General features: G+C 45.6%; 2 protein-coding genes and 2 non-coding genes across 4 annotated transcripts in view; 1 reads left to right on the forward strand and 3 right to left on the reverse strand.

The window, feature by feature from the left end:
• wnt5b (wingless-type MMTV integration site family, member 5b) overlaps nucleotides 1–9,532 on the reverse strand; it is a 46,751-nt gene extending 37,219 nt beyond the window's left edge. The window contains exon 1 of the mRNA XM_086058897.1: nucleotides 9,479–9,532. The gene's annotated coding sequence lies outside the window, so the exon portion shown is untranslated. The remainder of the gene's footprint in view (nucleotides 1–9,478) is intronic.
• trnag-gcc (transfer RNA glycine (anticodon GCC)) lies at nucleotides 2,137–2,207 on the forward strand. The gene has a single exon. It is a non-coding gene; the product is annotated as a tRNA-Gly (tRNA).
• A 506-nt stretch (nucleotides 9,533–10,038) lies between the features above and the next one.
• trnal-caa (transfer RNA leucine (anticodon CAA)) lies at nucleotides 10,039–10,148 on the reverse strand. The gene is made up of 2 exons: nucleotides 10,111–10,148; nucleotides 10,039–10,084 (listed from the first exon to the last, which is right to left on the reverse strand). It is a non-coding gene; the product is annotated as a tRNA-Leu (tRNA).
• Nucleotides 10,149–12,238: 2,090 nt separating this feature from the next.
• LOC147159139 (ELKS/Rab6-interacting/CAST family member 1-like) overlaps nucleotides 12,239–17,885 on the reverse strand; it is an 87,728-nt gene continuing 82,081 nt past the window's right edge. Inside the window, exon 24 of the mRNA XM_086059036.1 lies at nucleotides 12,239–12,863. Coding sequence (XP_085915162.1) covers nucleotides 12,726–12,863 — 138 coding nt within the window. The 3' untranslated portion in view covers nucleotides 12,239–12,725. The remainder of the gene's footprint in view (nucleotides 12,864–17,885) is intronic.

Below are 17,885 nucleotides of genomic sequence, written 5' to 3' on the forward strand. Positions count from 1 at the left end.
TGGAAGCAACTGACTAGTATCACAATAAATAAAATAAATAAATAATTCCTAACACGGCCTACTATTTTCAACTTCATAATTCCCTCCATCTTATCTGAAGGCCCAATTTCAGCTAAAGGAATCCAAATAATCCGTTTTTTACACGAACAAGAACAACAACAAAATCCTTCATGCTTCTTCATTATGTACCATATTCTATTTTTCGGTCACTAAGCGGCGATGGATCTCTTCCTTGGCTCCTCCACTCGCCAAAAATTCCCAGCATTCCTCTTACATTCCCTCCTCCTCCTCCTCCTCCTCCTCCTCCTCCTCCTCCTCCTCCTCCTCTGGCGTCCATCGTTTGGAGGTCATGACTGCTTCCAGCGTCTCTCGCCATCCTAACCTCCCCACCCCCCCCAGCCCTACTTCTACCCAGCATGCCAGTGGTGGCGGGGCGCCGGCTTGAGACCTCCACCCCCAGCGGGGCGGCTGCAGCTCAGCCTGGCTGGCATGGCGGGCGGCCTGGAACACCTCCAGCACACACACGCACGCACACACGCACACACGCACGCACAAAGCGCATGCACAATGGCTTCCTGTCTGCTTCATGTCGGTCATTATTATACGCTGTACACAATGCACAATGTTCACGATCCTTTTTGAATACACGTCCAGAAATGCAGAATGTATTTTGCAATAAAAATAGGATATGGCGACAAAGCTGCCAAACAGATAATAGATGGTCAAAAAATAGAAATGTGTCCCACAGGGAAAGAGAGAGAGAGATAGAGAGGTAGAGAGAGGGGTAGAGAGATAGAGAGGTAGAGAGAGAGGTAGAGAGAGAGAGAGGTAGAAAGGTAGAGAGAGGGGTAGAGAGAGGTAGAGGGGTAGAGAGAGAGATAGAGAGGTAGAGAGAGAGGGGTAGAGAGAGAGAGAGGTAGAGAGAGAGAGAGAGAGAGAGAGGTAGAGAGAGAGAGAGAGAGGTAGAAAGGTAGAGAGAGGGGTAGAGAGAGGTAGAGGGGTAGAGAGAGAGATAGAGAGGTAGAGAGAGAGAGAGAGAGAGAGGTAGAGAGAGGGGTAGAGAGGTAGAGAGAGAGATAGAGAGAGAGAGGGGTAGAGAGAGAGAGAGGTAGAGAGGTAGAGAGAGGGGTAGAGAGAGAGAGAGGTAGAGAGAGAGGGGTAGAGAGAGAGAGAGGTAGAGAGAGAGGGGTAGAGAGGTAGAGGGGTAGAGAGAGAGAGAGGGGTAGAGAGGTAGAAAGGTAGAGAGAGGGGTAGAGAGAGAGGTAGAGAGAGAGGGGTAGAGAGGTAGAGAGAGAGAGGTAGAGAGAGAGAGAGGTAGAAAGGTAGAGAGAGGGGTAGAGAGAGAGAGGTAGAGAGAGAGGGGTAGAGAGGTAGAGAGGTAGAGGGGTAGAGAGAGAGAGAGGTAGAGAGGTAGAGAGAGAGAGAGGTAGAGAGAGAGGGGTAGAGAGAGAGGGGTAGAGAGAGAGGGGTAGAGAGAGAGAGGTAGAGAGAGAGAGAGAGAGAGAGAGAGAGAGAGAGAAATGGCGGGGGCCTCAGTAATTTGGTATTTCCTTTCTGGACATAGGAGGAAGGGCCATTGCCCTGGAGTGCACGCACGCACACACACAAGCGCACATTGAGCTCTTTTAATGACCCTTAAATGTGTCTTTCGATGCTGAAGCCTGAGAGAAAAAAGGAGAAAAGGTCAACGGTAGTGTCAGCGATGGGCGGCTGAAGGTTTGGGTTAGGGTTGCATTCATTTGGCCACCCCAAAAAGTAAACAAACATACCGGCACATCCTCAACATGAGGGGTACCAAAGGGATACACGCACGCACGCACGCACGTACCAACCAATGCAGGAGTTCAAATGGAGGTTAGACCTTCAGGCTCTTGGGCTCAAAGAGAGACAGAGAGAGAATTCATAAGCAGCCAGGCACACACACTGCTGGGATTACTGCGAACGCACGCGCACGCGCACACGCACGCCTACAAGCACATGCGGTGGGAAGGGGGTGTGGAAAGAAGACGAAAAAGAAGGAAAAGATTGTTTTTTTTTTTAGTACAACAGATAAAGGAGAGACTTCATATTATTTTTTCGTAACCCGTCACTGTGGTGACGTCTACTTAAGTCACTTACTAAGACTGAGAACATCAAGCATTGGTGGTTCAGTGGTAGAATTCTCGCCTGCCACGCGGGAGGCCCGGGTTCGATTCCCGGCCAATGCATCACACTTTTTATTTTTATCTTCCCCAAAGTCTAAACTCACGTTCGGTCGACATTTTAAACCACCAACAGACAAACTTGGGAAAATCCGTGATACTAAATCACCGATACCACAAGTCGTCACTCACACTGTGTAAGTGATTTGCGCACACTTGCAATTATACACATCTATTCACTGAATTTTTTTCCAATAATTTTTTTAATATTTATTTCGCCGGGGAGGGGGGGGGGGGGGGGGGCCAAATTTTTTTGTGGTTAACAGGTATTGAAGGTTTACCCTTGTTGTTAAAAAAAAAAACTAAAATAATGATAGGTTTATTATTATTTCTTTGAAGTGACTGTGTAGAAGTTAGATGTCGCTACATCATAGAACACTTTTTGAAGCACGCACACTACGGTGACTCAAAGTTACACACGTCGCAAGCCTACCATCAATTCTTATTTTGCTCGAACAAACACGCATTTTGGGGCGCAACGACGACTTGGCAGCCCGTGTGATGCCTGGCAAGAGCCGCCGTAAGACGGAGCGAGCTTGATTTAGCCGGAGCAGCTAATAAGAGCGGCTAGGGGTAGTTAGTTGTAGCCATAGCCGAAGTGGCTAACAAGGGCGGCTAGCGGGAGAAGCTAGGAGCAGCTAGGAGCAGCTAATAAGAGCGGCTAGGGGTTGGTCGTCGGAGCCATAGCCGAAGTAGCTAACAAGAGCGGCTAGCCGGAGCAGCTAGGAGCAGCTAATAAGAGCGGCTAGGGGTTGTTCGTCGTAGCCATAGCCGAAGTGGCTAACAAGAGCGGCTAGCCGGAGCAGCTAGGAGCAGCTAATAAGAGCGGCTAAGGGTTGTTCGTCGGAGCCATAGCCGAAGTGGCTAACAAGAGCGGCTAGCCGGAGCAGCTAGGAGCAGCTAATAAGAGCGGCTAGGGGTAGTTAGTCGTAGCCATAGCCGAAGTGGCTAACAAGAGCGGCTAGCCGGAGAAGCTAGGAGCAGCTAATAAGAGCGGCTAGGGGTAGTTAGTCGTAGCCATAGCCGAAGTGGCTAACAAGAGCGGCTAGCCGGAGCAGCTAGGAGCAGCTAATAAGAGCGGCTAGGGGTAGTTAGTCGTAGCCATAGCCGAAGTGGCTAACAAGAGCGGCTAGCGGGAGAAGCTAGGAGCAACTAATAAAAGCGGCTAGGGGTAGTTAGTTGTAGCCATAGCCGAAGTGGCTAACAAGAGCGGCTAGCCGGAGAAGCTAGGAGCAGCTAATAAGAGCGGCTAGGGGTAGTTAGTCGTAGCCATAGCCGAAGTGGCTAACAAGAGCGGCTAGCCGGAGCAGCTAGGAGCAGCTAATAAGAGCGGCTAGGGGTAGTTAGTTGTAGCCATAGCCGAAGTGGCTAACAAGAGCGGCTAGCGGGAGAAGCTAGTATAAAAAAAAAAGCTCGTAAAAGCTTGCAAGAGCAAAGCAGAAGGTGATAAGCGACGAGAGCCTGAAACACGCGACTCAGCGACGACCGCAGGTTCCAGTTGTGGAAGGTAAGCCTCGGTCAACCCATCGGGTCCGACACTAGCGACAAGCACCAGCAGGGCTAATTACGTTCACGAAATTAGCAGGAAGATGGCGGCGAAACATGTCGGTCTCCTGTAAGGAGAGTCACTCGGTCATAGAATTAGCGATCACTCGATTTACGATGATGTACTTCCATCCATTTTCTGAACCGCTTATTCTCATTCTAGTCGCTTATATGTGAAAAAAATGTACGTTTATGTGATGAATGAATTATTAGTTCACCACTAGATGGCGCTGGAGATTACACACTTGCAGATGTTCACTATTAGCTAATAACAATAATACAGATCGTAGCAATTTATTGTATTAGCTTGTTAAAAACACACGGGAAGAGGAATTAAAAAAAAAAAAAAAGATTCGGAATTAAATTGCAATCGCGATATTGAGGGCAAAAGATTCGATCGTTTTCCAAAATCGTTCACTGTACTCGGACGTGTGGATGACAGACAGGTGAAGGATGGAAAGTCGGTGAGGGCGGCGGGGGGTCTCTGGTGGTCTTTGATCGTCCCAGCAGAAATAATCAACAAAGCCCTCAAGCTGGACTTGCGTGTGTGTGGGGGGGGGGGGGGGGGTGTTGTGGCTGCGTGCCAACACTAACTCCCACCAGGAGCACATCAAAGACTGCACACCCCCTCTCTCTCTTTTTCAATCTCACTCTATCATATTCTCTCCATCACCTGAAAACGTTCGTGTGGCACAATCACAGTTTTACAACAAAAAAAACGAGAAAACACGCACACGCACACACAAATAAGGACGGTAAAAAAGTTTGACACCATTTTGACCCCAAAGCTTCTCCGGCGCCATCTTTTGGGACATTTCAAATGCAAACGCGAATCGCTTCCGCCTGGAAACGCGCTCCAATGAATCCCCAAATTCCAGCCTATCCTTTCCTTCTGCATCCTTCACTCCATCGTCATCACACTCCATTTCTCGACCATGTTTCCAATCCTACCTCCCTCTCCATGTCACGCGCACTCACGCACGCGCGCGCGCGCACGCACGCACGCACACACACTGGAGCAGTAGTCATTCTACTTATAGCCTTGCCATAAATCAACCTGTCATTCTCCGTCATGCTGGCTGCATTTCGCTGGTGGGGCGAGTGGCAAACACACACGCACGCACACGCACGCACAAACACGCACGCACACACGCACGCATTTACGAGTGAGGCACGGCAACGAGCACATTTTACACATAAACACACAAAGACAAACACAAAAGAGTCCCGGAGGGAGCTCAAGAAATGCAGCGACTCACATATTGGTTACGACTTTTTGTGAATACAAAATGTGTTCCCACATACTCAAGATGTTGTTATAGATGTCTGATATTGAAAAAACCCCGGCTCTTTCTAAAAGTTGAATGACTGATGTAGGAGCCCTGAGGAACCCCAGGATGTGATAGAGCTATAAGCGAGTTTTTAAGAAATACGTTTTTTTCTCTCTTCAGATGAGAGATGTTATTATGGTTGTCTCTTGTCGGTGCAAAAGTTGCATGACTGGCATAGGAGCCCTGAGGAGTCCCAGGATTTGATAGAGCTATAAGCGAGTTTTAAGAAATAAAAAAAATTCTCTCTTCAGATGAGAGATGTTATTATGGATGTCGCTTGTCGGTGCAAAAGTTGCATGACTGGCATAGGAGCCCTGAGGAGTCCCAGGATTTCACTGCACATTCCAGAGCGGCCTTTTATCGTGGGCGGCCTGACGGACACCTGCGATTACGATTTTGTGCTCAGATTTGGTCATATTTGTGAATAAAAATGAGAGTGACACGAACCGCGCTTACATTGATCAGCTCCGGGTCATTACAGCGTGCGCGGGTGTCCCTAATCAAGTGGCCAACAAGCGTACGGCGGTTTTCTGAAGAAAAAAAATGGAAGACGATACGAGCCCACTGGGGCTCAGTGGCGGGTGCAGCCGCTGATTATCCTCCATTATGATGATGGCGATGATGGTCATTTAATGGAGTGCTAACATGCAGAGTCAGTGATTCGGGCGCAAAAATGACGGTTATTGTTATGCGTCATTTATTTGAAGTCTGGTTCCCGCGTACAGTAAACAAGAGTGATGGATTAGCATCATTTCCTGACACCGCGTCACGTCTCATATCTCGTTGGGCGTGAGCGAGATGACCACTAAAAAAAAATAATAATAATTATGACCTTCAAGTCCAGGCTCGCCAGCCACTTTATTAGGTACCCGTAACGGCAGTTGAAACCCGAGCCGGGGAGGAGGCGTGTATCTTCCCAAGGTCGCATCTCAGGCTTTCGCTATCTCACACAAGTCGTCTTCGTCTGCATTCTTCTCTCATCCTCCCTCCATCCGGGACGCGCACGCGCACCCGCGCTCTCCCGAGACGCGTCCCGTTGCTCTGACCTCCCTCTCGCTCTCCCGGGACCGTTGGCCGTCTGCCCAGCTCTCTTTCTTTCCTTCTCTCTTTCTCCTTTGTATCTTTGGTCTTTGTCGGCTCTATCACTCCATCTATTGATCTATCTATTTTTCTAATCTCCTTTTGTCTCGCCTCTCCTGTGCCCCCCCCCCCCCCCTCCACCCCCAGCCGCACCTCTTTCACCCCCCCCCCCCCCTCTTCCTCTGTTGCACGTATTTCGCGCATCGTCTTATCTCTTCATCCTCTCGGCTGTCATCCGTACACTTATCTCCTCGTCCCCTCTTCTGTTTGAACCCCCTCCTCTTTTTCTTTTATCTGCTTGCTGCTGCTGTGGCAGAGGAAGACTGCTGGCCTCTCTCTGGGCACGGTGCCCACAGAGGGGGGGGGGGGGGGGGTAAGATGGAGGGGGGGGCAAAGAGGGGGGGGGGGGTTGTTTTGTCTGTGTTGACTGAATGGAGCATATTTCTGTCGAGTCATATTTGCTAAGAGTTCAAGCTAAAGCATGTGTTTTCAATTTTGCCGGAGAATGTCACTGCATTTGCAAAATATCGCTCTGGGAAAGACAAGAGACAAGTTTGCTTGATTTTGCCGTTTGTGGGCATTTGTTTGACTAAAAATAATATATTTTGCTTGTTCTTAAGCATTGGTATCATGCTAGTTGTGAACGTTTAGCAACACAGACAATAAAAAAAATACTCACAGGCATATATTCTTTATCCTCTGAAACCATTTCTCTTCGGTTTCATACTGCCCCCTGGTGGCCAAGGCGCGCAAGCCAGACGCACGATGCACATTGAATTAAAGGCGCGTTGTGTCACCTTGCTCATCTTTTTCGCCGTCCATCCGGTGGCCTGCTGCAGGCCCCGCCCCCGCAGCCTCCAACCGCTTTCCCGGTAGAATCTTTGGTGGTCTTATGGGCGGAGTCACGGCTTCCTGACTGCCGTTGCCGCTAGCGGGGGTCCGAGAACCGGCCGCTTGCCGCAAAAGCAGGCCAGCGTTGCCAAATATTCATTTTTCAAATGTTTTCATTTTCAGCCACACAGGACAGCAGCGATTTGGAATTCAATTTCCTACACGGAGCAGCTTTAATGTATGAAATCATGATGCACAAAATGCTCAATTCTTTACGTTTTATTTATGATGTTTTTCTCAAATTCATAAGCATAATTGCTATTTATGTTATTGTTATTGAATGTGATTAATGGCATTTGCATCCATTTCAATTGGGAACGTCAACTTCAGAGTGTTTTGAGTTGCAAGCGTTGTCATGGAACAAATGAAAGTAGTAAATCAAGGCAACATTGAGTTGTCATTTTGAGCAGAAAATCAAAAGTGGCCAAAAACGTAAAGAAGGTGGAGTGTTTTTGTTTTCTCTCTTCTTTTTTTCTTGACCTTTATCCACATTTGATCATCAAACACGACAGAAAAACGGACTCCTGCCACAACTTGTCCTGTGGAGCTCACTCACCCCCCCACCGACCCCCCCCCCCCCCCTTTGGCTTGCCCCCCTTGCTCTCTGCATGTCCACTACTGCACTAGTGAAGTGTCAGTAATGCAGCGCCATCTGTCTGTCAACCGTTTTACTACCGCTAAGCTTCTCCAGCAGTCCACGTGTCTCGAGGAGATAATACACACTGACGTAAGAGGGCCAGTTCATTATTTATTTTTATTATTTTTTTAAGCAGACTGCCAACCATCACCAGCCTGCGCATTTGCAAAAATTAAAAACACATTGCAGCTTCACTCGAGACATATTTATTGGACTAAACCCCGATTGAGTTAATGGCAACAGCTGTAAAAATAAGATTGAGGTGTCCTAAATATATTTCTAAACTACTTTAAAAAAAATAAAAAAGTTTTTTTTTTTTTAGAGCTTTTGTTTTGTGTGGGATGTTTGGAGGTGTAGTTGCAAGGAGTCACCAGTAGACGTCAGTGTTTCTTCCCATCAAACCAACGGTGTTCACAATGTTATTCATATGGACTGCACACTAAGTTCTGTGAGAAGATCAACTAAAAAAAAATAGATAATGTATTTTATTTAATTAGATCTAATAAAGTGATCTGTGATTTTAATCCAAAGGGAGAACATTTGTTGTATTTACATCACTTTGCAAGGCAACGCTGCACATCGACGCAAACAAATACTTTCGATTGCATTTGTCCGCTGCTAAAACATGCTTAAATGACAAAATACGCCGAGACGAAGCTGCTCTACTTGAATGAAAATGCAGTGTTGAAAAAAAACAAAAAAACCCCGGAGGTTAAATTGGTCATGTGGCGGCGGTGACAAAACGCAGGCCGCCAGCCAGCGCCTTTTATACAGACAACGTCTACAATTATGTGCATAGTAAAATCCACACGCATACATTGGTCAGGTTTTAAGCCAAAATATGCCAGGCCTCGCCCCGGCAGCCGCCGTGATGACATCACCGCAGTGTCTGAAAGTCCTCGTCTATCAAAGAAATGGCCATATTCGCAGTTTAAGCGCGTTCGCATCCTTGAGTGATTGGTCCCCGAAGGCTCACGGCGACCTGTCTTGCCTCACGCTGACACACATGGAGGGGGTCAAGCCCATTCCCAAATGGAGAAGAATTCCCAGGATGCACATCAACCAATCAGGGATCATCATTCAAAAAGAAACTCGCCGCAGACTACACAATGTGTGTGCGTGTGCGTGCGTCATTGGGGCTCCCATAGGTAAAGAAATGCCGCACATATGTGTGCCATTTTAATGCTGATTTGTTTGAGGCTCGCACTTGCGTCACTTTTCGAGGTGAGTTGACGTGTGGGCAGCGACGCAGATAAAGCAAGAAGACTTGAAAGGATGAATGCAAGTAACTGAAATAGTAACTTTTTAAAGGTTACACGGCAAGCATACGTACTCCAGAGGCGTTTGTCTGATGAACTGGGGGTCAAAGGGCACCATCAAATGCAATCAGGCCTTCTCATCCGCGTCGAAATGCTTCCACAAGTTTGTTATTAAACATCTCTTAAACAGAAATTCCTAAACCCGGGGTGATGCACAGTTGCATAAAAAAACAAAACGTTCCACGCTGAGAGAAACATTTGTGCATCATTTGCACCCAAAAATAGAAGGCGGGCGGCGCCGCACAGCGCGAGGGCAAGCATTCGTTGAGGCTAAAAAACGAACACATTGCACTTCGCCACTGTCACACACTTGACATACTTTTCTACACTTATAGCCTAAACTTAGCATGTGGACTTACACAGCAACTTAACATGATGTATATTATAAGCACAAAGTTACTGCTGCACTGTGACAAATAATACAATATAGAAATTGTATACAAAGTATGTAAAAATAACAGTTATTTTTCTTACCTTAGGTGCCCGAATCCTTTTGTTGAACTTGAAGTCTGTCCAAAGTGCAAAAAAAAAAAAAAAAAAAAAAAAAAAAAAAAGTGCTGAAAGTGGAAGACAGAAACCCACTTCTCTATTTTGACAGATGTCACCTTGAAGTCCACTTTTTGGGGTCACACAAAGTCAATTTGCGACCAGCAGAAGCGATTACAACGAGTGTCCGTTTGAGGGGAGGATTCGGAAAGTCCTTCAAAGTCCAACGTAAGGAGAAAGACGAGCCCGAACCGGCGCCCTGCGATCAACAGGTGTCAGGAATAATTAATAAGAACCACGAAAAAAGAAAGTAAGTCCTCCAACACGAGTAAAAACTAGAATAAGAAAAAAAAGTAGAAAGTTGCTTATCCACCAAGCCAGATCGTTTTTTTTCCTGTCGCGACCCAAAAAGTTGTGGTTCCGACTGCCGAATTTGCTCCTCCGTGCAGTGTGTCAAAATGAGGAGGAAGAGGAGGGAGAGGGGGTGTTTCTAAGGGAGGAAGAGGAAGGTGTGTCCGTCAAAGTGGACCAGCTTGGGGGGCGAAAAGTGTCAGGAGTGGGATTTGAACCCACGCCTCCATTCGGAGACCAGAAAGCCCACCGCGTGGAAGGAATCGAACCTTGAGTCTGGCGCCTTAGACCGCTCGGCCATCCTGACGCATAACACAGCAAGTATCCTAATCAAATATATCGCTCCTCAACTCATTTAATAGTTTAATTTTTTTTTAAATATGTATTTTTTTTTAAATTGAGCTTTTCATTTATTGTTCATAGATGGTAAACAAACGTGAATGCACATCCTGACACACACCAAAAAAGACGTTAATGTGCTGACCAATTGGTGTCCAATAATAATAATAATAATAATAATAATAATAATACTAATAATGATCAATAGTAGCAATTTTATCCACAAACCTTGTTAAAGTAGCACAACCTCGTCACAGGGTAACAAGATTGCATCTCTGGACGAATGTTAGCTTTATTTCAGGAGTAGAAGCTAATGCTATTCAGCTAGCTGTTACTGCTAAGAGAACAAACTCATAATTACGTTTTTTTTTTTTTTAAAGGGTCTTATTCTGATCACAACAGACTTGAATGAGGGAATTGTTAATGTGGATTGTTTAAAATGTGATGGGTTGGACGTAAAATGTCCTCCAATTCTGGAAAAACATACGTGGTTTAGAACGAAAGCCTAAAATCATTAACCTGGCAAGAGCCACACAAGGTTATAAAATCACGCCAGGGGTGGTATTTAAACCCACAACTCGCGCCTGGCGCTTCGACCGCCTCCCTGAGACGAGCATGCATTGCTGACGTCACAAATTCAACATCAAAATAATCATTTTTTCGAGCTACGGTACCAGACAAATGTATGAGTCATCGAGGCAGCCATTTTGTGTCCAAAACGTTAGCAGAGCAGCCATTTTGTGTCAAAAGCATCCGAAATGATCCCAAATTCATTGACTTTGTTTCGTATCATCTTATTGGTTGTGTTTGGAGCAGAAAAGTTTGAGTTAATTTAATGTACATATATTAATACGATCCATCAATATTGCGTCAAAATAAAATAAATCCTCAGGCAATTCGTGAACATCTTTTTATTAAAAGGGTGAAAGCTTTCGAAACACATCAGAACACAAACCTTCATTCAGAGAGCAGAATTCTTAAGAGTATGCGGAAGGGAGGGGAATCCTTGGGTTCGGGACCCGCAGCAGTCCCGACATACCGAAAGGAGCGCAATTCCAACCAAGGTCGCTCGAACCCTCGTCTTTCTTGATGTTTGGGGCGTCGGTGGCTGACGGCTCATTTTTAGCAGCTCCGCTCCTCCCTCGCCTGTACGCCCTTCTCACGTTTGTTCGGGTCCCGCTCTTATAAACAGGCTTCTTCTAAATGCTCCCCGCAAACGCGTTATCTCAAGGACATCGGTGTTTTCGCGCAGCGGGTCATCGATACCGCCGATTGTTATCGGGTGCGCACAACAGCAGGCGCGCGCGTGCGTGCGTGCGTGTCTGTTCCCTCGCAGTTTTGTTGCATTTAAGGCACGCGTTTTTTGATACCAATCTGGGATTGAAGGGAAAAACGCGGCGTAATTGTCCCGCCTGCTGCCGAACCAATCGCCCAATCATAAAACACGGCTGCATTTATCATCATTTGCATGCGCGCGAGGCTAAATATTTGCGTGGCATATTTATTTACTGTGATAAGACTCATTAATGTGCGTGATTTAGTGCAAGATCCACGAGCGGTTGACTTTGGAGCGCCTCGTTGGCCGCGCTGGATGTTTTCCCCCCTCAATGCGCCTCTATACGCACGACCCCAAGCCTGCGCTCCAACATGGGAGTCAAAGAGCTCCAATCATTAAATAAATACCAAGCGAGGGGTTCGAATGCAGTCGGATGATAAGTTTTAGAGCACATGGCGTTTTTTTTTTTTTTTTACGACACTAGATGGAGAAAGCAGAACGATACGTGAAGGGCAGGTAAACGTGGCTTTTAAACATCCTAAGGCGGAAAGAATGTTAAGTGCAGGAGGAAGAGACGCTCGCAAAGGGCAGATAGGGAAGAGCCGGCCCAGGAATGGTGTCGTTGCGGCGGGGACGAGGGAAATAAAGCGGCGGCCGGGTCAAGATAAGGCGACGTGCGCCAAACGAGCCGATAACAAAAAAGCAGTGGGAACGTTCGAAGCTCCGTTTGTCTTTCCAGTGGCATCATTAGGCGTGTCAGAAAATGCCCCTTTCAGTCAACAAAAGATAGATCTGCTTTTTATTCCATTTCAATTCTTCTTTTTCCATCTTAAAACAGTCAACATTTCAAACCTGCAGCGCCTCCTGCTGGTGACGACAAAAGCACACGGTCATACAACTGGAATTCAAACATTTGACATTTACATCGATTTTTATATATTAGCAAAAGCAAAATATGTATATTCTCTCCCTCCCCCGCCCAGAAAGAAAAAGTCAACAGATTCCTCCTCGTGTTCTCGTCCACGCGGTTGACAGTAAAGGGATTATTGCGAGTGGCACAAACGGGAAGCAGAAAAGAAGAAGACGATGAAAAAGATAGCAGCATGTCGCGTCGAGACAAAATGGCCGACACAAAGAACAGTGTGCACGCGCTTTGTGTCACTCACTTTTACACGGATGAAAAAACACGTGAATACAAGTCATTTGACGACGATGATGAAGATGACGATGACGATGATGATGATGATGAAGAAGTGGCGTCCCAACGTGTCAGCTGCTGTCCTCCAGGGCGTTGACCACCTGCTCCAAAATGTCGGGGCAGCGGTCGGCGATCTGCTGAAGCACCTGGTTGGCATACTCCTGCAGCTCCGCCCCCTCCCGCTCGCACAGCGCCAACTCCGCCTCCAACTGCAAAGCGAAGGAAAAAGCATTTTTGAACTCCCGCACGATGTCGTCCCGAAAACAAAACAAAACAAAACAAAACCACCGTGCGGTTCCAACATTTGCTGTGAGAACGTGTCGGTGCCGTTTGCTTTGGCCGCAAACTGGAGCCGTCGCGTCGAACCCGACTGCCTTAACGACCGATACATCTGTATCGATACGAGTGCCGCTCGAGGAGCCGCGTAAAACAAGCTAGCATTAGCCAAACGGCCGCCGTGCGCGTGCGTGCGTGCGCGCGCGCAAACAGAGTTGAAACATTTCAAAGGTTAAATCTAAACTCATTTCAGTGATCTCGCGTGTTCGCCAGCAATCTCAACGGCGCATTAAAGCTCAAGTGTCGAACATCTGGTCGTAACGACCGCGTTAATGAGTCGTGAAAATCGCATGAAAAATATTCCCCGTCCAAATACTGTATTAGCGTTTGTTTGTTTGTTTGTTCTTAATGCAGCGGTGACGTGACTTTCATTTGTTCAGCGGCCAGGCTTGGATCGCAGAACGCTCAAATCATCCTTCCCCATTGAAATGAATGGAAATGCCCTTAATCCGTTCCAGCCTTACCCCAAAACAGAAAGACAAAAAAGAAAAAAAGAAACAACTTTTAATAAGAAAAATCACACTCTATAATAAGGCTGAACTATTTTGAAAAATTATAAAATTTCATTTCCCCCGCTCAATATTGCGATGGCAATTTAATATATGCAGAGGATCAAGAATATATGCCCGTGAATGTTCTTTAATTGTCTAAATGTGTTGTGTTCAACTCGTCGTTTTCAAACATTCCTTACATAATGGCTTCTAACACCATTTGCTATCGATGCTATTCCTTAGCCCAGGGGTAGGCAGTCCTGCATGATTTTGATGTCTCCCTCCTCCGACACAGCTGAGAGACTCCTGCAGAACGTAATGATGAGCTGATGATTTGAAACACCTGGGATGGAGGCAGGAGACACCGAAAACATGCAGGACTGCGGACTTGCCCATCCCTGCCTTAAGTCTTTTGTATTGCGTGTTAGCATTAAGCTAGCAGATATAGTTGTTTTAAATACGTGTTGTTCTCTTAGTGGTTAATGAAAAAAAAATAAAAAATAAAGAAATCAGTCAATGCAAATTAAAAAAAAAAAATAATAAAAAAATAAATAAATAAAAAAAATAAAAAAATAAAAAAATAATAAAAAAAATAAAAAAAATAAAAAAAATAAAAAAAAAATAAAAAAAATAAATAAAAAGAATGGACTGAATGAGAGCTGGTATCTCACAAAGTCCACAATGGACCGCCGCATGGAACTTGACCCAAATAGAACTCAAGACGTCATGTCCAACCTCCGCAAGTCACTTCTGGCGTTATTGCATCAGCAAAGCAACAAAACATTTCCCAATTTTGAAAGCGCTTCTCAACGGCTTCAGCTGCAATTCCCCAGAAAAACACGGCCGTAAAGATAAGATAGGGCGTCACCTATCTTCTTCCGCCTCTCGCACCCTTGACCCGACCGACGCTCCGCACAAGATATTTAGAAATTGCGGGGGACGCAATCAGACGCGTCTGGGAAAAAAAGGACGTCTGTCAATGGATAATGTCCCGCAATGTGCCGTGAGAAAGTGGGAAACAAAAAGCAACCCTCGACTTTCTTATTGCGAAGGTGACGGTGTACGGGTTCGATAGTGGCAAATATTGCAAGCAAGCGTGGTGGAAAAGCACAGATAAAAAAAAAAAAGATGATTTTTACTGCAGCCATTAAAGCTCCATTATCATGATGGATTATCAACTGCGCGTATACGAGATATATATATTTATTTATATATTTATTTATATATATTTATATATTTATATATATGCGCTCCGACATGCCGGTTATCAGAGTCGGAATGACGTGAGTAATGTGTGTGTCTGCGTGTGTGTACCTCGACTCTAATCGCAGGCCTTGCATGTTTACATGGTGGAACACAAATGTTGTGTTGCAGAAGACATTGTGAGTCTCTGCACAGGGTTCGAATGTAATAAGTGTTGTTGGAAAACGGGGCAGAGGTTTTATTCCTTACTGTTGTAAGCGACTCTGACATGATGCACTTTGAACACTTGAAAAAAAAGATGGGGGGGGGGGGGTTAAGGAAATTAATTAAAATGCATTGTACATAAAAATTGAACTGAAATAAATGTTTTTACATTTATGGGATAAAACTGAATGCAGACATCCCAAAAAGGTAAAAAAATAAAAATGGACAAAAGTGTTTTTCACAGGACAGCAACAATTTGCTTTGACGTTAAATACAACTGAACTGTATTTTAAAATGTCATTTCAAAAGTGGAATTGTACTGTAATGGATTAATAAAAAAAAAACAAGTTTAAGCAGGCTGTCGCTAGAGGTGGCAAATCCAGGTCCAGAAAGTAAAAACCCTGCCACAGTTTGGCTTTAGCCACAAGTGCTAGCACTGTAGCTCCAAACTTAGGTCTGATTTTATTTCCTTTTTTAACATTACATTGACATATTTGACAATTAAATACACACATTTGTGTTGTATTTAATTCAGTAAAGAAAGAAAGAATGAAATGTTCGAATTGTGAATGATGTACATCCAGTACAGGGCATTGGTTACGTACATTTCTGTTGTATTTAACTTTTAAGATCAATACATTTGTGTTTATTTTTAATTATTTAAGCACAAATTTTCATTTCTACGCGCAATATATTTGATTAGAATCATTACCTATTTTTTTTTAAATCCACAATGCATTTAATCCCTGTTCTCGATCTCAACATTGATTCAAACAAAAAAAAAAAAAATACTACCTTTTCCTTTGAGCAATTTTAATGCGAACAATTCTTTCCGTAAATGTTTTAATAGCCAATATTTGACAATCGTCAGTTGTTTTGTTTGCATTCAACGTACGAGCACGCGGCGCTGGCAAGATTTCCAATTTTGCCTGAAAACAAGTGACGCCTGAATTCCAATCCTGGCGCTTCGGAAAACCCGCAAGGCACGTCGCTAACGGCGCGCGTTGCGTCTGCGTACGCGAGTCCAGTGAACGGAGCTACAAAGGGAATACAAGCGGTGAAGAAGTGCTTGGCGGAGGCCAAAAAAGCGTCGGCCGTAAAAAGCCGGAGACAAACACAAAGTGTTTGTTTGTGTGTTGAGGGTGATTCAACTTAATGTGATAATTGCGCTTTAATATCGTCTCTCCGTGGAAGGAGGCTCGAGAGAGCAGCAAAGGAGATCAGGCAAACGCGATGAATAATTAAAGGCAGATGTAAACAAACACGTTCGGCGTTGAGCCTCCGTCGTATCGGAGGGAAACGGCCAAATGTTCCGTCCGGCGTTATCAGCAGCCATGTTGGAAAAAAGTTCCGCCGACGCCCTGTCCTGTTTTTGTATCGCTCATCGTTCGGCGAGCGCGACACAAACGCGCACGTCGACGTCTGCCAGTCTGCACTCGGGGGGGCCGCCGCGCTGAAAAAACAAACATGCCGCCGCTCCGAGATTGTGAAAAGTGTGATTTTCCTCCCGCCGCGATAATAAACATATTGGCAAATGAATACCTTGTACAGAGGTGGCAAATCCAGGTCCAGAAAGTAGAAATAAAAAGTTGGGCTTTTGCCCCTGATGCTAGCTAGCTAGCTAGCTAGCTAGATCCCTAGCAGGTAAACAAGCACCATGGGAGCTAGCTAGCTAGCACCTGAAAATAAAAACTCATGCCACAGTTTGGCTTTAGCCCCTGATGCTAGCTAGCTAGTTCCCTAGCAGGTAAACGAGCACCATGGGAGCTAGCTAGGAAGCTAGCTAGCTAGCACCTGAAAATAAAAACCCTGCCACAGTTTGGCTTTAGCCCCTGATGCTAGCTAGCTAGCTAGATCCCTAGCAGGTAAACAAGCACCATGGGAGTTAGCTAGGGAGCTAGCTAGCTAGCACCTGAAAATAAAAACCCTGCCACAGTTTGGCTTTAGCCCCTGATGCTAGCTAGCTAGCTAGATCCCTAGCAGGTAAACAAGCACCATGGGAGCTAGCTGGGGAGCTAGCTAGCTAGCACCTGAAAATAAAAACCCTGCCACAGTTTGGCTTTAGCCCCTGATGCTAGCTAGCTAGCTAGATCCCTAGCAGGTAAACAAGCACCATGGGAGCTAGCTAGGGAGCTAGCTAGCTAGCACCTGAAAATAAAAACTCATGCCACAGTTTGGCTTTAGCCCCTGATGCTAGCTAGCTAGTTCCCTAGCAGGTAAACGAGCACCATGGGAGCTAGCTGGGGAGCTAGCTAGCTAGCACCTGAAAATAAAAACCCTGCCACAGTTTGGCTTTAGCCCCTGATGCTAGCTAGCTAGTTCCCTAGCAGGTAAACGAGCACCATGGGAGCTAGCTAGGGTGCTAGCTAGCTAGCACCTGAAAATAAAAACTCATGCCACAGTTTGGCTTTAGCCCCTGATGCTAGCTAGCCAGTTCCCTAGCAGGTAAACAAGAACGATTGGAGCTAGCTAAGGAGCTAGTTAGCTAGCTAGCACTTGGGGCTAAATCCAAACTGTGGCAGCGTTTTTACTTTCTTGCCACCTCTGTACCGCGACTTCTAATCATTAAAAAAAAAAGGCAGAAACAGCTTTTGCGCAGCGACGGCACACTTGCGGTGTTTTATTTTAGTTTGTTATATTTGCCATCCTTTAAAACACCCATTTTTTTTGTGTTGCATGCATGCAAAAGAAGCTTTTTTGGACGGCGGCCTGACAATGACATGCGCACACTCTTTGCCTCATTACCGCGACTTGTCCGAAATAAATAAAATAGGAGGAGTCGCACGTTGGCGTTTATTTTTTCTTTCTTTCCGGGGACAGACAAAATGAGACGACAACACACTCGGGGCTCATAAAAGACCAATAAAACACTTCATTAATTGTTCCCAGCAACAAGAAAACACGCTCAGTCAAGCGACCTGCGTTCTTTCACCTCGCCCAGGAGCGGAGGTCCGAGACTCATTAGAGACGCCGTTCAGCCATGACGCTTATTATTAT

The sequence above is a fragment of the Leptonotus elevatus genome, chromosome 17, assembly GCF_054856555.1.
Source record: "Leptonotus elevatus isolate MCC_2025b chromosome 17, RoL_Lele_1.0, whole genome shotgun sequence".
Lineage (NCBI taxonomy): Eukaryota > Metazoa > Chordata > Actinopteri > Syngnathiformes > Syngnathidae > Leptonotus > Leptonotus elevatus.